Raw genomic sequence first — 27,280 nt, forward strand, 5'->3', positions numbered from 1 at the left:
TTACTCCTATCTTACATGTATCCTAATATGCTGTATTCCTCATCACAGAAAACCTTTATAAGCACTTTTTTGCCTCAAGGACTATGCACCTTGCATGGAAGACAGGAGCACCTAGCTAGAATTCAGATGCTGTAATCTTTTCTGGTTGTGATGTCACTAGTTAAGTTTGTCTAACACTCTGTTGTAAGATCCTATTTTCAGTTAAATTACAACTGAGCCAAACTATTAACTATTTGTACTGAAATTTTTCCATTGAAATGCACTAATGATCATTGATAGCCTGGTGCACTTGCAGAAACTATTGAGGAATGTTTATGGATGTTATCTTGATGCTGGGTAACCTGTTTTACTGGTTGCAGAATCCTAGTTTGAACTTCAAGGAAGTAACCTATGAACTGGACCACCCTGGGTTTCAACTTCGTGACAGCAAGGGTCTGCAGATTGTGGTGTACGGTATCCAAAGAGGGCTCGGCATGGAAGTCTTCCCAGTTGATCTCATATACAGACCTTGGAAACATGCCGAGGGCCAGGTAGGTTTATTTTGGAGCTGTTGCCAAATTAATTGTACTGGGCAGTTTACATGCTTAACAGTTACAATTGTACTGGCTTAATATCTTTGTGTAGTAAGGGACATCATTCAGTAGTGAAACAGTAACTTAAATAGACTAATCCCAGAACTAAGAATGAATTTGCAATTCTGTCTGGGAGTGACTACAGACCCAGAGCACACATCTTAAGTATAGTCTAGTCAACTGTATAACTTGTTTATCTGAAGGCTTAAGGGATATTAAAGCACGTTGAGTTGAAGGGCACTACGCATCCTTGTTAAGGAAAACAGTTACCAACATTATTCCAGTTTGTAGTGTAGATTGAACTGGAACTATGTTCAATAACTGTGTAGTGGCAAGGCTTTAACCTGGTTACACAATAAGATTAAAGTCCTGAATACAGTACAAACTGAAGTGCAAAACATATGCACAAACTTTTGAGTCTTCTGAAAATCTCTCTTGGTGATTGAGGAAGAAAGAGGGTATGTAACTTTTTTTTCTGAAGATCTAACCTGATTTTTCTCAACACATGTTCTAGCTCTCCTTCATCCAGCATTCCCTCATAAACCCAGAGATCTTCTGTTTTGCTGACTACCCCTGTCATGCTGTTGCCACAGACATCCTGAAAGCACCACCAGAGGATGACAATCGAGAAATTGCCACATGGTAAACCTGGTCACATAGTTAGATTTATGTTCTTATAAGTGGGTGATAAGACTAATTTGATAGTTAAATGTGGCTTTTTCAAATGACTTGAGTTTTTAGCTGCACGCATATTTCAGCAGATGAGCCATTAATTGTGTAATTACTGTATAATGTATAATTAGTGCTTGGTTCTTGCATTATCAGAGCACTTCCCATGTTTGCCCATAGTAACACTTGTAAAGCATGCTGCCAGTTGATCCTTCCACTGGTGTCTTTAGCTGTCTGGGACAGTTCCTACTAATGTGTTTTGCAAGTAGTTGTTCACTTCTAAATATATAGGTATTCTATTCAAGAACAGGGTTCTATGATGCAGTTGGGTATGTTCTAAAGTAGTAGAAATATCTGGGAAACACTAGACACAAATGCTGAGAGCTGACTACAGGCAATGGAGGAGATATAATTTCAGCTGTCTTCCCTCCCCCCCACCCCCGACACTGGAGGAGCTTGCTCCAGGTACCTGAAATAAAACGAGTTTTTAAAGTGTGTATCTATAGCCACAGTTTTCAGTTGTATATTCAACCTGAAATATCTCAGTTGGAGGTGGGGTTTTTAATACCTCTTCACTAGAAGAGTAGTTGACGCTGACCTTTTGAACCTTTTATTAAATGCGGAGTTTAAATATTTAATGAAAATCAGATAGAAATATTCTCATTGCAGACTCAGTTGGGTTCAGCAAAGTTGTAACAGTTGTATGAAGTTTGCTTATTTGAAATTGGCATTTTAATAATGCTTGGCATTGCCTGCAGACCAGAATCCTGTTAGTCATCTAGTATATAACTTTGTGTTTTTGTTAGGAAGAGCCTGGATTTGATTGAGTCTCTGTTGCGGTTGGCAGAAGTGGGACAGTATGAGCAAGTTAAGCAGCTCTTCAGTTTCCCTATCAAGCACTGCCCAGATATGTTGGTATTGGCCTTATTACAGATCAACACTTCCTGGCATACCTTACGCCATGAACTCATCTCTACACTTATGCCAATTTTTCTTGGCAACCACCCCAACTCTGCCATCATTTTGCACTATGCGTGGCATGGACAGGTAAGTGTTTCAATTGACTACTCAAAAGCTTTGATTACTTTTATTTTAGAAGCTTGTGTTGGATTGATTTGGCAGCTGGAACACCAAAGCATTGAAATGTCTTCATTTATGACCAGGGTAGTGTAAAAATTCAATACTTTCTACAAAATATTGCTGGTGATTGCTTACCACTTGGATCTTAAGGCAAACTGCTGTGACTTGGTCTCTTTTTTGCATTGTGTAAATAAGTACTCTTTTTAGCAAAAGATCAGCTTAGGAAACTCAAACTTGAATATAGGCTCAATCTAAGACCTTGTAAAACTAAACAAGTCTTGCTGGTTGGCACATGGAGTGTTGTGGGTGTTTTTATTGTTTTTTAAACTTGTCTTCTATTACTCTGTCTCCTGTAAGAAGTACATTATCTTGGGATATAAACTGTCGGTTCAGGCATAAGCCCAATTAACTTTTCCTAGAGGTTGGCTATTCCATAATTATACATCCTGGGCTGAAGTATCTGTACGGCAGTATACTTTACAAATGTCACACTTGTCTGATGCAATATTACAATTCCTGTATCTGTTAAACTGAGAGCGGTCATGAAGTGGCTGGCTTTGTATCCTTTTAGCGTATGCAAATGTGAGGCGCTAAATGAGTACATAAGCAGGCTGTTTTGGGGTTACGTGTTGCTCTCTCCATGCTATAGCTTTCACTGTTGCTACCACTGATGGAGCTACCCAAATGGGAGAGGTAAGGAAAAGATGGCTGTAGTTGAGACCTGTGTCTTTTGGCCTATCTGCATTAGAAGAATCTTTTGTGCTCAAGTACATCTGAACAGTGAAGTTCAGTGATACAAAACCGTCCTGGTCCAAACTGACTGCGAAGTCATGGTCATTCAGTGGTGTCATTCATTTCAAGCTCTCCCAGTTGTGTTGTGGTGGTTTTGTTTACAGTAGGAAAATCTCTTGAATTGAAGGGTAGAATTGTCTTTGTTGCTTGACTGGAGAAAGCCTTCTGCAACAAAGCATGAGTTGAGTAAAGATCTTAATTGCAAGATCTGAACTTTTCCACTGGCCCAGATTGTGGCATAAATGCAGAACATTGGTCTATCTTTCATGATGCAGTTTCATCAGCTGGTAAAATTAAGTGCTCCCAAGATGTGAACAGCTAGACTTTAAGACCCTTGATACCAATGAAAAGCTGAATTCTGTTTGTTTTTGGGACCTCACTCCCATTCCATCTCCAAGAACATGTATTAAGCCATGAGATGTGGTATTCCATTACATAAGTGCAGATGGCATGCTACAATAGTTTATTCCAATCTCCATTCCTATGTGAATGGGAAAAGAATTAGACCGGTTTACTGATGGAATAGCATGGGATGTGAACTCAACTTGTTTCACCATTCAAAAGGAAATTCAAAGATGTAGAATCATGTCTACGTGGTGATTTTAGGCTTTTACAGTAGATTATCTGAGTGAAATATAACCAGTTTTAACTACAGAACTTGCATGTAAACACCATTAAAACTGTGGCGAATAGGTGAAACATCCTGCATAAGTGTGAGTGAGCTATTCTAAATGTAAATGTCTGTAACAACCTGTGGAGTGTGTGTTTTTAATAATAATATTAAATAAAAGCAGCTCTGTATAAAGTGAAATCACAATTTAACTTTCCCCAGGGCCAGTCTCCTTCAATACGCCAACTTATCATGCATGCAATGGCTGAATGGTACATGAGAGGGGAGCAGTATGACCAGGCAAAACTGTCACGCATTCTCGATGTTGCCCAAGACTTGAAGGTGAGTTTTTTGAGAGGCATTTGTCAGTTTAGTGTGCTGTGTATGAACTTCATCTTCCTTTTATAAGAGAAACTAAACTAGCAAGTGATAGAAAGTTAGTAAGAACTGTATTGCTAGAATGTCTGGATTCAGATGTTGGCATAAGTGGGTATCAAAGACTATAAAAATGATCTAGAACTAGAAGAATAGTTTCAACCGACTTACTTTTCTGGAAGATGCTGGAAGTGGGAGCATAGGAAACTTACTTGAGAAAATTAAACTTGTTTAAAGATAGCACAGTTGTACTTAGGTGTGTTAAACAAGTGACAATAGTTCAGTAACTTTCCATACTAGTCCACTGAAATTGTATGTGCTGTACAGTTTCAGCTGACTTATATTTGAGGTATTTATCACCTTTTTGAGGTATCTGTCACCTGTTAAAGTGGATGTAACAAATTTGGGGTGTCATTTGGTATAGCTGGACAGACTGCCTTCTGAAAAAAAATGTCCATGCCTCAGCTACTGTTGACCATGAGGCACATTCAGAATGGATGTGAAATACTCCTGTGTTGTGCTCAGGGAGTGATAAGATATTTTGATTTGATTTCTGTGGTGTTGCAATAGAAACTGAGTAACTTTTTTTTTTAATTACTCTGCCACTTATTGGTAAGGCTTCATATTAAGACTGTAAAAGCCCAAGCACAAGGTCAAGTCTAGTTGAAGGTAGTGTCATGCTTTCAGATCTAGAACCACTTGCTTAGTCTTATAAGCAAGACATAACTATGAAGCGGCTAGTACCAAATTTTTTTGTTGACCAAGAAAGCAGTAGCAGCATGTTGTAGCAAAACTCGACCAAAAAGTAGGTGGGGAGCAGAGATCATGAAAGAATGGGTAGGGTAACCTGATATTTTGACTAGTAGTCTTATTTTTTTTTTTCTTTAGGCCTTGTCAATGCTGCTAAATGGTACTCCATTTGCCTTTGTTATTGACCTTGCTGCACTTGCCTCTCGACGGGAATACCTCAAACTTGACAAATGGCTCACAGATAAAATTCGGGAGCATGGGGTAAAGCAGGATTTTTATTTCATTTCTGCATTTTATTTTTGGTGACTTAAGTCACTATATCAGTTTTAAGTAGTATTGAAGTTGTGGAAAACTACTTTAGTCTGACAGTTCAGTGAAAATGTTGAACTATGTAATAGCTTAGTGCAATTCTTTCCACCTTGCAATTGCTAAATTTGAAATCATGGCTGGTATGCAGTCTAAATAGAGATTAAAAGAATTTCTCTTCCCCAGGAGCCCTTCATCCAGGCCTGTATGACCTTCTTAAAGAGACGATGCCCATCTATTCTGGGGGGCCTTGCCCCAGAGAAAGACCAGCCCAAAAGTGCTCAGCTTCCTCCAGAAACACTGGCAACTATGTTGGCCTGCCTACAAGCTTGTGCTGGGTAAGAAAATTGCACGCTTATGGTAACTGCATATGCTTGAAGACTCAACTGCAAGTGTCAGAGTTGCAAAACTACCTTAAAACTGAGGTTTGGATTCCCTTGGTGCATATGAAAGATGGGGCTGTACCATTTAGAGCCAGTCCTAGATTGAACACATTATTGGCTCTCTTACTGCTAAACTCCTCTTGACAGTACTCTCAAGTATTATGCATAAGCTATTAAAATCTTCTTTATCTCTGGATTTAGAAAGCTTTAGTCTGCATAGTGGTCACTTAAGAACAAGCAATAACTTGGCTGTGTTCTGAATCCTAATGTCCCCTGGGGTGGAGAACTAGAAGGTCCAAAACAATCTTCTCAACCCTTTACTTCCTCTTAATTTTTATCTAAGAATCTGAACCATTTGCACACTACAAGAAAAATTACTAAAGGAGACTAGATTGAGAAGAAAAGAGTCTTGTATGCAGGCTTTCTTAATCACAATCACAGGTCTAAAATCTTGGATTTCAGCCCTATTTAGAAACAAGCATTTTAGTAAACTTTCTGGCTAGAAGTTAAGTTCAGATTTACTGTAATTTATGGGGGAAGTTGTCTCCCCGTCATTTTACCTTGAAATTGCACCGTGGTATATAATGTGTTTAGGAAGGTACACCAGCACTTTAGTTATAGGGATATCTAATTTCAACAGATGTGCCAGGAACTTCTACTGATGCCAGAAATGTCCTGGAAATCTTTATTTTGACCAAACCACTTTGTCCTTATGCTAGTAAACACAGCAATGTTGCTCTATAGCAATACGTTTTAAACAGCTGTTTACGCTGAAGAACAGTTTGCAATGAAGTCAGATGAGCATAGACACTGAAATCCTGTTTAACTGCTAAATATCTGATAAACTCACAGACCACTAAGCTACTTGAAGGGGAAGGGAGGGGGAAATCCTCTACTCAAGGAATATGTATGCAATGAGTCAAAAATTGGCGGTAACACCTTTTTTAAAGTACTTGTATTTATAGGGGTTTCATGACCCTAAAAAGCTGCCACAAGTGTCCCTCTAGGTGCAGTTGCTGAGATGAAATAGATGTGCATGTTCTTTTTCCCCCCAGTCCTCCCAAACATACCTTGCCTGCTCTGTGTAGAAGAATAAAAATGAAAAGGTGGTTTCTTTTTCCTCTTAATTCTCCCAAGACCACATCATTTTCTCTCTCCCTTACCCCCGGTTCCTGTTGGTGCTGGCTGGCTCCTGAATCATTGTATCTGGCAGAGCCGCTGGGGGGGAGGAGGAAGAATAGATATTGCCTCACTTCCTCCTCCTGCTCTACAGCAATTTCCATTCTCTGAGCAGGGCTAGACTCATCTTGAGGTTGAAGGGGCAAAGTAAGTGGAAGAACAAGAAGTGCAAGTGTGGGAATCTGAGCGAATGGCCTTCTTTGTGCAAATGTAGGGGAAGGAACTACTGTGAGAATAGGGTAGAGAACCGAGGAGGAGGAGAGGCTACTTGTGTGGGTGGGCATAAGGGGGTTGGGACATGCTTGGCACATGATACACGGACTGCCTATTTGAGCTTCTGGGAAGCTGCATGAGAGTGAATGTTTCTTGGGGGTCGGGGGGAAGAAGGAGGAGGGTTCTCAATTTCTGTACACATGCTTGGTTTTTTGAGGAGAGGATGGTAGTGTTTGGACTCCAGCCAGCCTCATACCTTTGAACTTATGTCCTGGGAAGAAGGATAGGGGACAGTTTGGGGGGTGGGGGTGGGAGAGGAGAAAATGGAGGTTGGGAGAGTGTGGAGACTGAATAGTGAACACAGGAAAGGGAGTGATAATATGGAAAGGGGTAAACACAACATGGGAAAGGAGACGACAAGAGGAAGAATATAGAAAAATGAGTAGGGGAGAGGAGAATTGAGTCAAGGAAAAGTAAATAGGTTTCATTTACAGGAAGGAATGATACAGTAACAGGTTTTTTTTTAATTATGTCTGGCTCCATAAACATTCGACCCCACCCGTTAAAATACCTAACTGGCAATTTAGCCTCTCCTAATATTTTTTTTTTTTATATTGATGAACAAAATTTTATGATTCTCTCCCCCCCGCCCCCTTTCCTGTGGTTGCAGAGTAAGTAGGTGGGGTATCTTCCTGTATTTCTCATTAGGGCTGCTACATTAAAAGCAAATGGGCTTCCATGTTTGTCATACCAATTCTAAATGATCCTTTGCAAAGTTAACATATGCAGAGATACTTAAAATTTAAACCTAGAATTTGTTACATAATGTACTTCTGGAGGCAGTCTGCACCAAAACATTAAAAATTCTGCACACAATATTTAAAAATTCTGCGAATTTTGTCAAAATAACACTGCATAATCATGCCAGTTTCAATTATTTTGGTAATTTATTTCAAAATACCTGTCAGCAAGTGTCTGTAATCTCTCTTCCTCCCCCCTCCCCCCCCCCCGGAGTAGAGTTACAGAAAATCCCTATCACAACTAGTTTCTGTTTCTCTGCCCCCTTTGCCTCCCCCTCCTCCCCCAAGAGTCTAGCCACATGTGCCCCCTGTATCTCACCCCAAGCCTAGGGATCTGGAGGGAGAAACAGCCTGATGCTCAATCCTAGGCTTGCACAGAGTTTTCTGTGTGCTGCCCTCTCCTTTTCTCAGGGCATGCTGGCAGCTGCCAGGAGTCTGCTGGGTCCAGTGAGGGCTAGCAGCACTGCAGGCCATTTCCATGGGGGAAAGAAAATTCCGCATGCACATTAATTTCCACACAATTCTGCATTGCGCAGTGGAGTAGTAATGTTTTATAAAATGAGAAAAACTGAGTCTTCAATTTTACCTGTTTTGAGGTATATTCGTTCTTTTTGCTGTCTAGTTGTCAGGACATTAGTATGTGAGATTCTTGTAGAATTCATGGCATATTAGGTTAACATTGGCGTTTTCAAACGGGGTGTATTGACTTCAAATCAGATTTAAATCAGCAAGTAGGAATCATTAATTGATTTTAATCATGTTTTGCACTTAAACAGCTTAATTGACACTTATTCAGATTCTTAATTTGAAGTCTTCTAGTATTTTAGAAAATGCTGGATGATGCATTTCTCTTATTTTGCATTTAAAACTGATTGATGAATGAATGAACTATTCACTATAGTTAGTGATCAGAAATCAGTTCAATTTACTATGTTCTTCAAGATTATGGAACTAGTAGATCTCATCCTCGCATCTAGTGTGTATACGTGGTTTTTCTTTTCCAGTCTAAATTTTCCTGCTGTTTTTCCAACTCTCAATTGGCTTACCTTAGGAGGAATTAGTCATTGACCTGAAGTAGTTGAATAAACTGAAATGAAGAAAATATTCTCTGCACTTGTCTACAGCTGCTTTAGCACTTCAACAAATTCTGTTTCCAGGTGGTTAACTAGTGATGTCCGCCAATTCAGTTTTGACTTTCTTTAAGACTTGGCATCAAATACAAAAAAAATATTAAGCAGTATATTTCATTTAAATTATTTTAAACATTTTAATTTTAATCATTTTAGGCCTTAACATAGGGTGTCAACTTCAAATTTAATCTTAAATGGATTTATTTTTTTAAAAGAACCTGTATTTAATTTCAATAAAATATGAATTCTTTAGTTTTTATCCAAGCTGGCTTCAAACTTTCATAAGTGTGAGCCTTATTTAAATAGACTCCATAACGAACAATCTCATTCCTCACATCCACATAGGATCCATGTAGCAACTACAGCAATGGCTTTCATAAGATTGCTCTGAAAGCATTTAATGTAACTCACTCTTGATGTGAATTAACCGCTACAAATAAGAATGCATAAGGAAAGATGGTCTAGTGGTTAGGGGGTCAGCCTCAGACTCTGGAGACTTAACAGAGCAGGAACTTGAACCCAATCTACCTTGTGACCTTGAGCAAATCACGGTCTCTCTGCCTCAGTTCATCTGTAAAATGGGGATAATAGCACTTTCCCTACCTCTTGGGTGGTGTGAGGATAAATACAGTAGGGATTGTGAGGTGTTTCTCCATCTGGTTATAGATGGAGAATAGGCAATACTTTGGGCTTGCCTACATGGGGGGCACCCAGGAAAATTAATCCAAATTAACTAAAGGTGTGAATTGGAAGTGGATTAGTTGATCTGCATTAAATCCCTGTGTGGCTGCTTCTGTTCAAAATTGAAGTGACCATAATTCAGTTTAGTTTAATTAGTGAATTAAGAAACTGCATTAAGGCCACTTTAATTCTGATCAGTCTGTGGAAGGGGAGAGAAAGCACTCATTCAAAATTCTGAGGTCTGCTTACTGGGTAGCTGCTCACTTTTCACAAAATGTGGGTGCTATAGCTAATGTAGAACAAGGGATTCTTTTTATAAAGACTTGTCTTAAGAGGCAAATGACAAGTCTAGCCTTGGATCTATTTCTATATGAGAAGGCCAGTTGTAATATTTCAGAGGATAACAAATTAATAGTTTTATCTTCTGACTACTTGCTACTGTATAAGGTCTAAGAGCCCACTGAAAGATGCCCTCATCTTGGGCAGCATGCACTTTTGACACTTAAGGCTTTCTGTGAAGCAGTACAGCCCTTTTTGTTTTTTTAGAGATCCCCATGCCCAGTCTACTCAGTGGTTTTATATCAAGAGGAATGGTGGTTTTTTATATGTATATGTATGTTGGGATGGTCTCTATCCTCCCAGTGTCCCCCCCCTCCCCCCGAGATTAAAAACCTTAGAGTGGCCAGGAAATGCCTCTAGTCTCTGCTTCAAATTATTTCAGATTAAAAATAAACTTTAGTGAAGTAATTACATGTGACATTGCGTGTTCGCCTCTTTTTTTCCTTGGCTTCTGAATATGTATACCTGGAGCTCTACTCAGAGTGTAAAGGTTCGTTGTCCTTTTTAGAGACATACCACAGAGAAGGGAGTCAGAGCTGGGGAGACCTAGTATTGACCTGTAGAATATGAGAATAGGGAAATTTGAGGCACAGGGAGCTGACTTAGAGACAGTGCACATCTCTTGCCATGACAGTGCTGGACTTCTAAAGTCCACATGGCTGAACTATAGATAATGGTAGCCAACAGCATGGGGAGTGGTAGGTAAAGAAGTTTTCAAGGTTGATGTGGGTCATGTTGCTCTAATTTGTGGAATGTGGGAATAGAAACTATGTTGGAGAGCTGTGGTGGTATGAAATATCTGAGAGGGTTGCTGCTGAGCAATGCTTAGACTTTTTAAAAAACGTCAACTTCCGGGCAAAGAACTTGTTAAGGTAGAGCTGAGGTTGAGTAGATATAGAAAGCTCTTTGAAAACATTATAATTAAGCAGTTGTTTTACCTGGAATTACTTGTCTCCTCTTAAACATGGAAGTAAGTTGATCACCCAAACATCATTTGCTTTAAATGTACCTTTAATTAAACATCCCTCACCCCAAAGATTTAGCACCTTTAAGCAGACTATTGCTAGTTGTCCCTGAATTAGGACATAGTCAGTCAAAATAATCTCTGGGGTTTACTACAGTAAGTATATCCACACCAAACTTAAATTGTGCAGTTCTTGGGGTAGAGATTCTTTTGTTTGCACAGTCTTGCAAACTGACTCTTCAAATATTATTGAAGCAAGAAACTGGTAGTCTGCTGTGCATGAAAGTAGGCTCACTAGCAATGGGTATGTTCTTTTCTCTCTGCAAAGCACTTCCACTATTCCCATATTATGCCCATCTCTTGAAGACCTTAATTTATATATTGGATCTTGGTTTCTAGGTCTCTATAGAGAAAAGCTGTTAGCGACTTGTCTGGTCTTTTGTTTTGATCTAAATATATTGGATCATCTTGAGATCTTGTTAAAATGTCTTAGATTTTTCGCTATTGCTTAAGTCATGTAAATAAATGCCCATCCTCTTAGGTGCTTTCCTGTGACACTAGCCAGCTAGGTCAAACCATAGCCCCTTATTGCAGCATAAAAATGCCAGAAAATGGAATGATAGCAACTCCGTGATGGTCTTGGACTTACAGTAACAGAACTCTAATCATATGGTATACAACCTTGTACTCAAAGTACAACTTGATGAAATAGGAGAACAGGGTAGTCTTATCCAAAAGGAGACTTCAGCCTTCCCCGCCTCTTAAACTGTCTCATTCTATTCTTCTACAGAGCTCATGTTTCAAATATTGTCCAAGAAATAGACTAGGGCTTCCTAGGAGTCTGTTCTTGTTTAACTCTGTTATTGGCAAAGATACATATTCTGTTTTTAGGAGACCCAGTGTGTCCTGAAGTTATTCAGTAATGTATCTAAGACATGAGTATTGACATAGGAAAATAAAGTCTGGAAAACTGGTTTCCCTATCAAGACTGTCCTTTTCCTATGTATCGAATGGAAATCAAATAAAATGTAGCTAAGATTCAGTATAGTACAGTTATTACTTACGATGAATGGCATTTATGAATTGATACCCTGATTCAACTTATGACGATTGGTTTTGACTTTACGATGCTCAGTCCTGCAATGGAGTGGATTGCGGTTCCGAGTTACGCTGTTTCAACTTACAACGTGATTTTCAGGAACCAGTTGTAAGTGCGAGGACTGCCTGTTCACCTGAGGGGGCAGGGTTTTATTGCTTTCTTAGAGCTATATGGTACTCCATGTTCACTGCTAATTGCTCCTTATGTTCCAGTGCCTGATGAAATGTGGATCTGAAAACATGCATCATCTTAGCATGAGGGGAATGTACCTAAGCATATTGACTTTTAAGAGTGTAACTTTTCACTAAAGCTGGTATCTGCAGTCACTCAGCTATCTGTTTTGGGTTTAAGGTCTAGCGTAAGTCTTAGAAAGACATGCTGTGGTTTGTAGGTTCTAGAAGTCTCTAGAGCGCTTCTCAAGTCACTTGACTGCTTAGTGAGTCTAACGAAGAGATATGACAGTAGAGATAGTCAAATTATTGTAAAGTAATTGCAAAATCTTAACTTTTATCTACTTCTCCAAAGCCACACTTATTACCTGTCTTGAAATACATGGTCCCACTTGCTAAAGAGAAACTGAACAGGCTGGATTGGCCAGCCTCAGGAATGCTATATGGCTTATCACCTAATTCTTCTCTGCCCAGGAGTGTTTCTCAGGAGCTGTCGGAGACCATCCTCACTATGGTAGCCAATTGCAGTAATGTCATGAACAAGGCTAGACAGCCACCACCTGGAGTCATGCCAAAGGGACGTCCACCAAGTGCTAGCAGCTTGGATGCCATCTCTCCTGTACAGGTAGATAAATGACATGCTACAGTTTCAGAACAGTGATAATTGGTATTTGTTTGCTGCATAAACTGAACTCTGGTAACGGAACTAAAGAATATGTGAGTTGGCTCCCTTAAACTACTTGTACATGCATGTCTACATAATTTGCTTGTGTTTTAACTATAAAATAGTGTGTAATGGGTTTAGTTCAGAGCTAACTTTCACTTCTGGAATGTTTGTAACAAGTAACTGAAGCTTAGCAGAATGGGAGCAGTAAAAAGTGAAATACAAATTTGGCTTAATTAAAAATATAGTGAAGATTTCTTTAAAGTGCTAAAGAATTTACGTAGACTTTTGAGGAATAAGCACTGCCTTTGAACCTGATGTGTCTTGTTTGTAGCTTCACGGGCCAAGCAACAGTGCTAGAGCATAAGGACTTGTTATAACTGGGGCTCTTCAGCTCTCAACTGAACTGCTCTTTTAAAAACAAGGTACATTTAAGTTACTCCCTGCCACTCACCACCCCTTCCTCCTCTGGGAGCAACACATTCCAGACAGATTTTGCTTCTAGCAGCTACATTCAATGGCACGTTGAAATGTTAAGAAATGAACTTTTTCCCTATAAACTAATGGCACTTCAGTATTTCTATAGATGTCAAAGGCATCAATATTTTGCAGGCTAAAGAAGTAAAGCAGTTTAACAGCTCTCAGAAGTGGGAAAACTACTCCTTAGATAAACCTATTAAATAATATCCTGGGAACACTACAGACTGCTACTGTGAGCAATTAGAGCAGCAGAATGTTTTAGACAACTGGACTGTAGCCTGGCCATCTTCTGGATAGATGGTGAGAATTCTCCAAGAGTCAGGTTTCAGAGGAGTAGCTGTGTTAGTCTGTATCAGCAAAAAGAATGAGGAGTACTTGTGGCACCTTAGACTAACACATTTATTTGAGCGTAAGCTTTCATGGGCTAAAACCCACTTTATCGGATGCATGCAGTGGAAAATACAGTAGGAAGGTAGGGGTGTGTGTGTCATTTTCAGAACAAAGGCTCAAAAGGAGTAGTGTGTGTATTCTCATTCTCTCTCTCTCCCCCTCCTTTTGAGCCTTTGTTCTGAAAATGACCTGACCATTACCAACACTCTGTTCCAACAAGCGGATAAATACAAAACGACGTGGATAACCCTAGGTCCAAACAGTGGCATCTGATAGATTATACCATTGTCAGAAGGCGAGACATCCGAGATGTACTGATCACCAGAGTGATGCAAGGCGCAGAGTACTGGACAGACCACAGATTAGTCAGGACGTCTCTCCAACTTTACATTGCTCCCTCTCGGCACAAACGCCCTAAGCATGTGCGACCTGCTTTCAACATAGCCAACCTGGAGGATGCGCAATGTTTCAACAACTTCCAGAAGAGTCTTGATGACAAACTGACATCCCACGGACAATTGATCGGTACTGCAACCGAAAAGTAGTCACCATCTGCTTGAACTGGTCCCGACACAGCAATAACATCTCTTGGACCAAAGAAAATAACACATCAGGAGTGGTTTGAGAACTAAGAAGAAATATGCTCAGCTCTGGAAGTAAAGAGAGAAACCTTTATTGAATGGCAGAATGATCCCTCCTCAGTCTCCAGACAGGACAATTTCAAGTACCTTCAGAGCAAAACAAAGACCTCTGTCAGATACAAGACAACTGGTGGGAGAGCAAAGCCAAAGAAATTGAGCACTATGCTGAGACCCATAACTCAAAGATGTTCTTCAGTGCTATTAAGACTGTCTATGGACCTTCTAAACTAAGAACCACCCCACTGCTCCCATCAGACAACACAATGCTGATTAAAGATAAAGAAGGCATCAACGAAAGATGGCGAGAACACTTTAGCAACCTTCTCAATAGACCATCAACCGTGAATAATAATGTCCTCAATGAAATTCCACAACAACCTGCTCTGACAGATCTTGACTCTTCACCCCTATAGATGAGATTAAGGAAGCTGTTAGCCAGATGAGTTCAGGAAAAGCTCCTGGAAAAGATGGGATACCAGCAGAGAGATACAAAGCAGCATCACTAGCAGCATTCCACAGCGTGATCATCAGCATCTGGGAGGATGAAAACATACTACAGGACCTCCGTGACGCTACTATTGTCTCTCTTTTCAAGAAGAAAGGCAGCAAAGCAGAATGTGGAAATTATAGAGGCATATCCCTCCTCTCCATTGGAGGGAAAATCATCGCCCGCATCATCTTGAACCGCCTAATAGCCAGTATTTCCGAGGCAAATCTACCTGAAAGTCAATGTGGTTTTCGACCTGGCCGGACCGGCACAGTCGACATGGTGTTTGCTGTCAGACAAATACAAGAGGAGTGCATTGAACAGAACATGCACCTATATGCTGTCTTCATAGATCTGACAAAGGCATTTGATACCATCAACAGGGAAGCCCTTTGGACTATTCTAACACGACCTGGCTGCCCAAGAAAATTTGTCCAGATTATATGCCTTTTTCATCACAGCATGACAGGCGAAGTATAGTCTGATGGAGCCACATCTGCCCCCTTCAGTATCATCAATGGCATGAAACAAGGATGTGTTCTCGCTCCTGTCTTTGCATGCGTCCTTAACCATGCAATGAAAGATCTGGATCGAGGTATATATTTGAAATACCGGCATGATGGTTCACCTTTTGACCTCCGTCGCCTGAATGCAAAGACTAAGACGGTGCAGAAACTCCTTGAGGCACTCTTTGCCGACGACTGTGCTCTCATGGCTCACGCTGAAAATGATCTTCAGCACATTGGCAACAAGTTTGCCGAGGCCTCGCAACTCTTCTGTCTTTCCGAGGCTGATTGTTAGTCCTAAGTTCTCCATCAACCTGTACCTGGATCAAATGCTTCTGTCCCGAGTATCTCCATTGATGGCACTCAGCTTAAAGTAGTGGAGAACTTTAAATACCTGGGTAGTGTCATATCCTGTGATGGATCACTGGATAATGAGATGAACGCACGAATATCCAAAGCAAGCCAGGCACTTGGTTATCTGTGTGTCAAAGTTTTTTAAACCACCACAACATCCGGATGTCGTCAAAACTGCTTGTGTACAGAGCTGCTGTTCTTTCATCTCTTTTGTACGGGTATGAAACATGGATACTATATAGGCGTCACATCAAGCAGTTCGAAGCATTCCACATGCGTTGCCTCCGCAACATCATGAAGATCCGCTGGCAAGACAAAGTGCCCAATCTTGAGGTCCTCGAGAGAGCCCAGATGACAAGCATCGAAATGATGATCATGAAGTCACAGCTACATTGGACCGGTCATGTCAGCCGCATGGATGCCAACACAATCCCCTGCCAGCTTCTCTATGGTGAGCTCTCCCAGGGCATCCGACATATAGGTCGTCCACAAAAACGTTACAAGGACACCATCAAAGCCAATGTGCAGTACAGCAGTATCAAACCCAGAGACCTTGAGGACGCCACCAGCGACAGAACACAGTGGTGTGCAACAGTCAGAAATACCTGCGTCGCCTTTGAGGAAGACCACTACCAGCGTCTACAAGAGGCACGCAAACGATATCACAGAGCACCAGCAGCGCACAACCCACTGACTGCGAACTTCCCATGCACCATCTGCAGCCAAATGTGCACCTCTAGAATTGGCTTGTATAGCCATCAGAGGGCACACCATGAGACCAACAATAGATGATTTGCTCAGATTTGCCATCATCGGATCAATGGACTACCAAGAAGAAAACACAGAACATGAGAGAATGCGTGTTGTCATACCAACTATGAGAGTGATCAATTAAAGTGGGCTATTAGCAGAAGAGAAACTTTTGTAGTGATAATCAAGATGGCCCATTTCCAACAGTTGACAAGAATTGAGTACAAAAGGTTTTTGTTTTTTCTCCTGCTGATAGCCCACTTTAATTGATCACTCTCGTTATAGTTGGTATGGCAACACCCATTTTTCATGGTGTGTGCAATACATCTTCCTACTGTATTTTCCACTGCATGCATCCGATGGAGTGGGTTTTAGCTCACAAAAGCTTATGCTCAAATGAATTTGTTTCTAAGGTGCCATAAGTACTCCTCATTCTTTCTCCTAGTCCCATCTCTAATTATAGTTGCTAATATTGTGGGATCTCTGAAGGCCTATGCAAAAGATCATGTTCCAGTTTTCTCTTAAAATTGGACACAGTGGGATCCCTTATACAATAAGATCTATAAATAATGTTGATGAAATTTCACTGCAGCCAGTAACTTTTTTAATGTGACCTAAAACTGAAAGTCGTAAGTTGCTGTAATATCAGATATCCAAGTATTGGTTTTTAATCCAGTTTTTTGTTAGAAGTCAAATGTGTAATACCAAGGTCTTGAATCTCCAAAGTCTTTTAATAGACTTGGATTTTACATCTCTAGGGTTGTAGCAGTCTTAGACATTTAGTACATTTTTTTTAGATTTAACCTAACATTTTGTAGATAAACAGGATCTTGTTGGGGTGACCTGTATGATGTCGTAGACTAAAGTTGCAGCTGTGTCAAATAGTCCCTAAGGAAGTATTGGAGTGGTGTCTGTCAGTTATTGCTAAGAAGAACTGATAAATGTATATGGCTGTGTATAATCTGCATTTCTTTATTCAGATTGACCCGCTTGCTGGGATGGCATCTCTTAGTTTAGGTGGTTCAGCTGTTCCACATACCCAGAGTATGCAAGGCTTCCCTCCAAACTTGGGTTCTGCTTTCAGTACACCTCAGTCACCAGCAAAAGCATTTCCTCCCCTTTCCACCCAAAATCAGACAACTGCTTTCAGTGGCATTGGAGGACTCTCTTCACAACTTCCAGGTACTACTTGTTTGCATATTGAGGTAACAGAATTGTTCAAGTACTGCTACAGTTGCCTTGGTCAGAGGTATTGGGTAAGAACAGCAGTATGCTTATATTTGCTAGGATTTAATTAAAATTACATAACTTTTGCTCCCACTTCCACACCAAAGTGCTCAGTGCAGCATAACAAATCAATATAATGTACTTCAATAAAGAGAGGGTCCTGTGTGTGTGGTTTTAAAAAAAAAAAAAAAGATGGTATGCAGTTCTGACCTCGGAGTGTTTTTTGCCCTTTTAAGACTATCTGAAGTATATTAAAGTGCTGCATTTGAATAAAAAGATGAAATTTTGTTTGGGAACAATCTGAGCCTTTTGACAGACTTCAATAGACCGCTGGTGGTAGCGTAATGTGGACTAAAAAGTTGCATATGAAATTGGATAACATGGGGATAGTTATGTGACCTAGCTGGACACGTTTATGGGAATAATAAGCATTTTTTCTTACTGCATGCAAGTAGCTGAGTACAAATGAGATGACTGATACCTTGTTTGGCTCCAGTAGGTGGTCTTACTACGGGTAGCCTAACTGGTATAGGGACTGGGGCCCTTGGCCTTCCTGCAGTGAACAACGATCCATTCGTGCAAAGGAAACTGGGTACATCTGGACTGAACCAGCCTACATTCCAGCAGAGTAAGATGAAACCTTGTAAGTGGTAGTGTTGTCTGTGACTGAAGTGTGACTGTGGTCTGCAGTTAACCTGCATTTCCTCCAGGGCAGGCTTGTGGCCAGTAGATGACAGATCCCAGAAATGTGGCTCTGGTTTTCACTCTGCAGCATGAAACAGGCTACTTTAAAACTTCTAGCAGTAGAAGCTTGCTGAGTAGCCCTGAGGGAGTAGAAAGAAGCAGTTTTGTAGTAAAGTAAAGAACTCAATTAAATGTTATAAATCCGCATGAACAGTGTTGCTCTGCTGCTTTGTTCTGCTGTGTATGAACAAAATATGCCCAGTCTTTTTATAAGGGGTTTTATATATGTATGTGCGTGTTTAGTGTTACAAAAATGAAATTCTGTAGAGAAAACGAATTAAACCAGAGGTGCTTTGAGTGGGATATTGCCAATCAGAGGATTTAATAAAGGGAGGAGGTGGTGAATTAGGATGCTAAAACTGGGAAGAAAAACTAATTCAGGCTAGTTTGTTTCTGAGAATGGAATACTTGGTCTCCCCAGTCCAGCCAAGAGTCTGTCTGTCTAACTGGCACAGCTGTATCTCTTGACTGCATACAGTCAGATTTCACACTGTGTGCTTTGGTGACTAAGGTGCAATCGGATATTAAACCTTTCAAACATCATTATGTCAGTAAGTCCACTATCTGGCAGCTTGTCCATAAAACTGAATGTGTGAAAAGCTAAACTAATAGGTCCCCAGTGAACATACAGCTGGAGGTTGATTTGACCCTCTTTCTGCTGTTTGGGCTGAGCATTCAGTGACTTGGCTTGAAGTGCACTGGTTGATCTGAAAGTGCTTGTGTGAAAGACTGTCTGCATGTTAGTGTTGTGTAGCATGCTCTTTTTATGTTCATTTGCACATGGGGTTAGGCCTCAGTCTAATTTTTTTTAGAGGTGAGATATATTCTAGGAGCACTAGCTTAACATGCAGTTTGTTTCAAGTTGATCACTGTTGGTGAAACACAAATCTTACTAAGTTAACAGACCTGTGGTTTTAAATAAAATAACTTGTGCTCACTAAATGAACAAAAACTACTTAAAAGCATTTCAGCCCTGTCAAGAGTATTATGGAGGTTCTGCATATGTTTGAACAGATATCTGAAAATGAATTGAAAAGAACAAGAAAAAAAATTGTCATTTGCTAATGAATTAACTCAAATGTTACTCTTTGTCCATTTTCCCAACAGCTGACTTATCTCAGGTGTGGCCAGAGGCAAATCAGCACTTTAGTAAAGAAATAGATGATGAGGCAAACAGCTACTTTCAGCGCATTTATAATCATCCACCACACCCCACCATGTCTGTAGATGAGGTGAGTTTCCTTCTGCAATGATCACATCACTTGTCCAGAGACTTGTTTTATGGTTGAAAGTAATTCTCCTTAATGTCTTTAAATATTGAGGCAATAGCAACATTGCTTTTTGTTTGGTTGCAGTTTGAGGAAGTAAATTTGAGTGCACAAATTTTAAAGAACCTGTCTGTTGTACACAGGGTAAAAACACCCAGTTGCACTTGTGCATTAAATGCAGTTTTAAGTTCTAGCTGCTGAAAATGTTAAATTGGATGGACCTAGTCATGTGAAATCCAAGCACAAGTATTCAACATTGGTGCCAAAGCTTAAAGGGACACCGTCAACTTAAATCATTTTTTTATCTGAAAATAATTAACATATGCAATTAACACCTAAAATTACTATAAATGACAAGTGAAAACTCTCATCAGTTTTAGCATATACCCTTGACAGTACTGTGTGGTGGTTTACTTTCTTCTCCTGTCACTAGTCAATTTCACCTTTCTTGGGTGTCTTGCACAAAAGGGAGAAGAAAACACTTATCAATTTTTTTTTTGAGACAAAAATATCAGGGAGACTCAGTGGCAAGTATAATCCTGAGGCCAAGTTCAATTTGCTTGTTGAAATAGAGTATTTCAAGTTAACGATGTCCCTTTAAATATATTTGCACACTTACGGATTATTGAAAAGCACTGTTTAATCTCTACTTCCTGTATTTCGGAATCAAATTTAGGAGCAGTACAAAGAAAAGTCTCATTTGAAGACCATTGCAAATAAATCTGACAAATATAAACATGGCCTTTAATATCTGATAAAGGGAAAAAATGAAATTATGAGCAATACTCTAGCAGGTCTAATCTACAACAAATATTCTTAGGAACCTCCTTCCAAGCAATTACTTCACAGTCGAAATAGTTTAAAAAAAAAAAAAAAAATCTGATGCTGAATTTCCAATTACTTCATGTATATTAAAGAGGGAAAAATTCAGAATGAAAGTAATTACTCTTCTAAAATGACATTCAAGGGATTGTCTTAAACTCAGAAGCAAGCATGTTGGAAGTATGGTCTGAGGATTTGAAGAAAATTGATAAACAGTCCATTTGACCTGAGTAAAATAGGATTTTGCTTATTTATTCCTTTTGCCAAGGCTATACGTTTGAAGAAAAACTGCCTTTTTAAAAGCAGTTTACATGCATATGAGACTACTACTTAGGACAGTCTGACATTTTATTTGCACAGATGGGCATAATTGGAGTTATTGCTCAGATGCACAATTGGCTTGTAAAGTACTTGCACACTCGTTCCTTACTGTGTGCTTGAAACACTCCTGTTGTGAAGCCTTGAATGTTACTTTCATAACTATTTAGAGATTCCTGGGGAAGATTTAAAACTATTATACCAATTAAAATGACTTCTTGGGATTCCATGTTTTGATCAAACTCCATTAGTTTTATAGCTAAATATCTGTATAACTGCCAGTCCTACAAACTCAACCTTAGAATGAAATTCAAAATGAGAGGGATGTGTGACTTGTGTATTATCCCAATGATGATTCTGCAATCAGAATTTACTCTGAACCAAATAAAATTTAGCTTTCTCATTTCTGTTAGCTAATCTGTGCTAACAAGAGGTCTGTCTTAAAATAAAATAAGGCCTAAAGCAGACATCAGCGGGGATATGTAGAGAGCAGATCTGAGTGAGAGGTAGTGGTTTTTTTTAAACATGGTCCCTTTTCTGACCATAATTGCACTTTTCAGTGCTTTAAAAATGTAATACTTTTTGGGCTGATACTATGTGCATAAACGTAGCCCAATTTGAATATGTACAGCTGAGATGAAGCCACATGACCTGTAAATGTAGCAGTGCTATCAGACTGACAGACTACTCAAAAGCTTTTGCAAAAAAGATACTGACCTGAACAATTGTAAGAAAGCTACAGTACAAGCAGATGAGGTTTCTAGCATCCACAGAATCTGCAGAATAGCTGCACTAAAAGCTAGTTGTCCAGCCATCTCTTGACAAGACTTTAAATAATAATAAAAAAAAAAAAGTTTTGTGTTTTTTGAGTTTTACATATAGATCCCTGCCCCCAGTTTTGCACTGGGAATTGGGTTTTCCCAGTGCAATTTACATTAGTGACTAGTTGCAGGTGCTCTTGAACCCACTGGTGTGAAAGGGCTGAGATGAAATAAGTCTCTTGGTAACAGTTTCTATTTCTTTGCAGGTGTTAGAAATGCTACAGAGGTTTAAGGACTCCAACATTAAGCGGGAACGAGAAGTGTTTAACTGTATGCTGAGGAACTTGTTTGAGGAGTACCGTTTTTTCCCCCAATACCCAGACAAAGAGCTGCACATAACAGCCTGCCTCTTTGGTGGGATAATAGAGAAAGGACTGGTTACTTACATGGCATTGGGCCTGGCCCTGCGCTATGTTCTTGAAGCCTTACGAAAGCCTTTTGCATCCAAAATGTACTATTTTGGTATTGCTGCACTAGATAGGTTTAAAAATAGGTGAGTGATTTTTGTAATCTTTCAAAAAAAAAATTGCATGGGATATCTTATTAAACTTGTCTGCTCTAGTCATATGCTTAGTAGTAGCAATACAGGATTAATGGTATGTCATAATACTTACACATCTCACAACTTGAACATAATTCACCAATTCCGAGCTCACGTATAAAACCCACCTAAGATAAGTGCTGCTATAAAACACAAATTTTGGTCCCTCACAAAAGTGTTAAATCCTCTCGGATGAGCCATGTTGTGTGGAATGTTCTACTTAACTGGCTATCTGTAGGGTTACAAGAAATACCCCTGTAGTAATGCAAAGAAAATCTCCAAACTTTACTGTCTGCATACGTCTCAGCTAGCAGATGCTTAATTTTTCCTCTTTCCACAAAATGCCTATGAAACATTGCCAGTGAGAGACTTTCCCAGGTATTTGGGGCATGGAATATAGGCTGTTTGCAAATGGGGAAACTGTCCAGAAAGTCTGGCTCTATAAGTATACTGGAGACACAATGGAAAAGTCTTCCTCCTTATATTTAAGAAGACTTCCTTAATTGAGGTGCCAATTTAGCACCTTTAAATGTATGCTCTGAAAACATGATTCTACCCAAGATGCTTCTGCCCTTATTCCTCAATTTCTTCTTTACCACCTTATCCAGCCTTGGAATATTTCAGGCTACATTTAAGAGACAAACAGCTGTTTATTTTATAAGCTGGTTGTCTTGTTACAGCTATTAACATTCTATAGCCTAGCAGAATAAAATCTCACTGTCAAGACTGACGTACCCAATACTCTAGCAGCCTCTGTTACTTCTCTCTTGGTAAAATGCACATACCATTATACATGGGATTTTAAAACTTAGTTTTCATCCATTTTAGTAGTGCTCTATCTTGCATTCTCAAATACACAGAATAAAACCACTGAACATACAGGGAGAGGCTTCATTGTCAGCTATAGGGGTAGTTCTAAACATTAAACTAGAAGTATAATCAAGCTGCCTTTGCTGCAGACACACAATTTAGCATCTAGTGAGGTTGTTGCCTTGCTAAATAGTAAACTGTCTAGGTGTTAAATATTTGGGAATAGATGGGTTAATAGGACTTAATAGCAGTGCAATGCAAGGGTAACTGCTCTCAAATTATTTTGCAACAAATCCTCCTACAAAAATCACTTGTGTAGCACAGCTGGAAAGTTTAGAAGCAACTTTGATGTGTTAAGGGAGAAACATAGCCAGTAACCAGTTTATATTGCTCTGTGGTATGTTCTTGATCAGGGCTCATGCTTTCTCTGACTAATGGATAGTTTTACTGTTGACAGATTGAAGGACTATCCCCAGTATTGTCAGCACTTGGCTTCTATTAGTCACTTTATACAGTTCCCTCATCACCTACAGGAGGTGAGTGTTTAAAAATGATAGAACTAATTCATTAATTTGATAAACGATTGAGTTGATTTCTATTTGCATTAAAAATGGCCTTAAAGGTTCATAAGTTTTGTATGACAGTACAAGTCCATAAAAACAAAATACAAACAATTTTTAATGTTTTGTGTGAGCAAATTATAGACTCGAATGCATTTTCCTTGGGTTTGGGGGAATGGCAGTAGGGGGTAGGGACCAGTGCCTTCCATTTTTCTGTAAGTTTATTTGGCTTGCTGTTTTGAAATAAGTGCCTAACCTCTCTAGCCATATGGCCATCCAGGGCATATTGCCACTTAAAAAGTGCCATCATGTATTAATGTCTAAGATCTAATCCTTGCCATGGATCTTCTCTGGGTTTATATTCCTGTCTCCGTCAGAATTTTGGGCTTCCCTATTGAATAAATGCCTCTCTTCTGTGGTTAATGATCAAATTATGTATTCAGACCTGCTATAAATAATCCAAACAAGGGACGGAAGAACTAGGTTCCTGAAGGTCTGATCAAAATGATGGGAATGTACTGTAGTTCAAACAGTAAAAGCAATGTTGATTATGGGTTTGTCTCAATGATCCTTCTATTTGGGTGGGGGGAGGCATGTACAGAAGGTTATTCTAAGGCCACACTCTTGAATGCTTAGTTGCAGCTTGGTAAAAATAAAGGTCTGCCATGACATCAAGTAGTCAATACCTTTACTCCACAAATAAAGCAAAATCTCATAGCTGTCTCAACTACTAGATAATTGGTTTAAGTGATACATCTGGCATCTGTATACTTTTTGACTCCTGCATTGTAAATATCTAGGCCCATGGTTCTCAAAACACTTGTATTGGTGACCTCTTTCACACAGCAAGCCTGAGTGTGACCCACTTATAAATTAATAACACTTTAAAAATATTTAACACTATGATAAATGCTGGAGGCAAAGTGGGATTTCGGGTGGAGGCTGACAGCTTGTGCCCCCCCCCATAATAACCTTGTGACCCCTTGAGGGGTTGCGACCCCCAGTTTGAGAACCACTCATCTAGGCAAATGCACCACTGTAGAATTATTTCTGTGGGTGCAGAAATTTAAGACCGATTATTGGAACTGACTTTTTCCTTGATCACTGCATAGTTCAAGCTTCCTCTATCTTTATACTGTCATTGAAGTCTTTGGGGAAGACTTTCTTGTCCACTCTGCCTAGCAGGTCTTTCGATGTTCGCACATTGCCCTTACATTTTTCTCACTCCGCAGGCCAGCAGTGTGGGGAATGCTGTCTGTCTGTGGACTTGGAAGGGAGTCAAGCCTTGTGGCACTCAGCAGTAGCCCCTCTAGCTTGGGGATAGCATTCATGCCTTTGAAGGCCATACCATCCAGTCCTTCTTTATCATTACATAAACAGGGACTGAAAAGAGGCTTCTCTGGTAGAACTTCTCTTAACAGGGAGTTCATCTCTAGGTTTTGCAAGTGAATTTACAAATGTCATACATCATACAGAGTGATATAATTCTGGTTCTGGAATTACCCAGAAACTTTCCTACAATTTCCAGACTGCAACTTTCTGTAAAGTTCAGTGTGGTGAACTAGAGTTGGGAGGACTCTAGTATTAAGATGCCATTTCATGGCCACCTGTGTGAATTTCAGTACGTCTCTTGTCTGCCTTACTCTAGTACATTGAATATGGACAGCAATCCAGAGATCCTCCTGTGAAGATGCAGGGTTCAATCACCACCCCTGGAAGTATTGCACTTGCCCAGGCTCAGGCCCAGGCCCAGGTTCCAGCAAAAGCTCCTCTTGCTGGCCAAGTCAGCACTATAGTAACCACCTCCACCACCACTACCACTGTAGCAAAAACCATTACAATCACCCGACCAACCGGAGTCAGCTTCAAAAAGGATGTGCCGGTAAGTTACCCTATTGCTTCATGGTGCTCTTATTGGGAGATCAACAGAATTATAGAAACAGCTGGCTCTCAATGAGTACCTAGGGGTTAACCAGTCATGAGAAGTTTTATATTTTAGGTTGTCAAGTTGTGATCCTGTTTGGATTCATATTTGTAGCTTAAAGCACTTAGTCTCTTACAAGGTTTTTTTGACTGGTAGTAAGTAACCTTGTTCTTCACAGGCCAGCCTTTTGCTAATGAGTCTTTAGCTATTTTTGCTTTTTTGCCTAGAAAATATTAAGGGGATAACATGGTTTTCATGTTGCAGGGTGCCTTTTTTAAAAGGGGGAACTATAGACCTAATGAATGGGGATTGGGTTGAATATTCACACTTCATAAACACTGCTTTTTCCACTCTTTAGGTCACCTTTCTCAATAGAAGATCAAAGTGCTAACTTTACTATTAAACTGAACAAAAGTCCTCCGTGACCTTTTGCCTCAGTACTGTTCCTCTTTGCAATATGTTTTTCTTATTTGTCGTTATCTTTCTACAGCCTTCCATTAATACTACCAACATCGATACCTTGCTAGTGGCAACAGATCAAACTGAGAGAATTGTGGAGCCCCCAGAAAATGTCCAGGAAAAAATTGCTTTCATATTCAATAATCTGTCTCAATCAAATATGACACAGAAGGCAAGTGTGGCAAATTGTTACCTTGTTTCATTGTATTACTTATTTCTAGCAGGAAGTAATCTGTTCCAATGTCATGGATGATGAAGGTGAACAGAAATTCTTGCAAAAACAAACCTTATAGATCTTAATCTAACTACAACTATATTTTGTAAGAATATTAACTAATTTCCTCTCATCTCAGAGTCTGAGTTCGTAGCCCTTCTACTGTGGGACTAGAAGATGTATATTCCTACAGCACTGCATTGAATAATTCCCTCCCCCCCCCCCCTTTTTAGGGAGATCTACTTGAAATCTCATAGCTTAAATTTTTTGGTCTTTTAAAAAAATAGTTTTGGGTGTACATCTGATGTATGGGGTAGGTGTAACAGCAACACACTTTGTTTAAGAAAAAAAATTGATGGCAAATTCAGGGACAGCTCTAGTACTCGAAATCTAGTCCATTTAAAAAGGTTAGTAATAGTTTCAAGTGTGCCCTTCTAAAAGATATTCTTTGCATGCCATTTTCAACAATTCTCCCAAAGATAAGAGTACCAAGATGATATAGTAATGACCATGTTAGTGTTGCTATATTTCACATCAAAGAAAAGTTATCCAGTAATCTTTGAATAGTTAACTGCTCTTGTTCAATGATGCTGCTTCATTCTCTTCACAAAGCAACATCCTTTTTCTAAACTAGAACTGTGTATTGTCACATTCTATTCCCCTCTGGTTTCAGGGGAACACTTTCTAGCAGGTAGCTGCTATAATAAAGAAGTTTTGTACTAGTCATATCGCTGTTTGGACAATACTTCGGCTGTTTTTGGTGTGATCTAGACAAGTATTCACACTGCAGAAAGTGCAACCACAACTAGTATCTGTTTGACTATACAATCCTTAGCTCTGATTATCAGAGATTAAGCTGCTGTCCTCTTCCACTAGAGTCTCTAGGTTAGAGTTTAGGTACATATTAGCAGTAGAAACCTGCTCCGGGGCTGCCACCCATGGTCTCTGTTCTGTGAACAGACACATTCAATGTCCAGGGCTGTCCTTCAGTAATTATACTAAATTAAACTCTTTAATGATCTGTAATGCAGTAAATATCCAGCATTTCACAAAAGATGAGGTTACTGCACTCAAGTGCTTGAAACAGATTTAAGTTGATTCATTGGCTAAAGTAATCCTCGAATGACCAAAATAGTTCGGGAACCACTCAGTCAAAACAAACACTAAAATATTTAGTAAAATTGATCA

The 27,280-nt window shown here is 39.7% G+C and overlaps 1 protein-coding gene and 1 non-coding gene across 11 annotated transcripts in view; both read left to right on the top strand.

Moving 5' to 3' along the window:
- CNOT1 (CCR4-NOT transcription complex subunit 1) overlaps positions 1–27,280 on the top strand; it is a 105,760-nt gene that overhangs the window by 36,671 nt on the left and 41,809 nt on the right. For 3 of the 10 annotated variants that reach the window (XM_044986940.1, XM_044986944.1, XM_044986949.1), the window contains 14 exons: positions 360–530; positions 1,087–1,214; positions 2,048–2,288; positions 3,946–4,065; positions 4,987–5,109; positions 5,341–5,492; positions 12,587–12,737; positions 17,365–17,566; positions 18,108–18,254; positions 19,463–19,587; positions 21,791–22,077; positions 23,393–23,471; positions 25,144–25,377; positions 25,910–26,050. In XM_044986940.1, the coding sequence (XP_044842875.1) occupies positions 360–530; positions 1,087–1,214; positions 2,048–2,288; positions 3,946–4,065; positions 4,987–5,109; positions 5,341–5,492; positions 12,587–12,737; positions 17,365–17,566; positions 18,108–18,254; positions 19,463–19,587; positions 21,791–22,077; positions 23,393–23,471; positions 25,144–25,377; positions 25,910–26,050 (2,301 nt within the window). The remainder of the gene's footprint in view (positions 1–359; positions 531–1,086; positions 1,215–2,047; positions 2,289–3,945; positions 4,066–4,986; positions 5,110–5,340; positions 5,493–12,586; positions 12,738–17,364; positions 17,567–18,107; positions 18,255–19,462; positions 19,588–21,790; positions 22,078–23,392; positions 23,472–25,143; positions 25,378–25,909; positions 26,051–27,280) is intronic. The other 7 variants (XM_044986942.1, XM_044986946.1, XM_044986941.1 and 4 more) reach the window with 4 other exon arrangements.
- On the top strand, positions 13,074–13,209 carry LOC123349676. Its single transcript, XR_006573619.1, has one exon. It is a non-coding gene; the product is annotated as a small nucleolar RNA SNORA50 (small nucleolar RNA).

This window comes from Mauremys mutica, chromosome 14 (genome assembly GCF_020497125.1).
Source record: "Mauremys mutica isolate MM-2020 ecotype Southern chromosome 14, ASM2049712v1, whole genome shotgun sequence".
Lineage (NCBI taxonomy): Eukaryota > Metazoa > Chordata > Testudines > Geoemydidae > Mauremys > Mauremys mutica.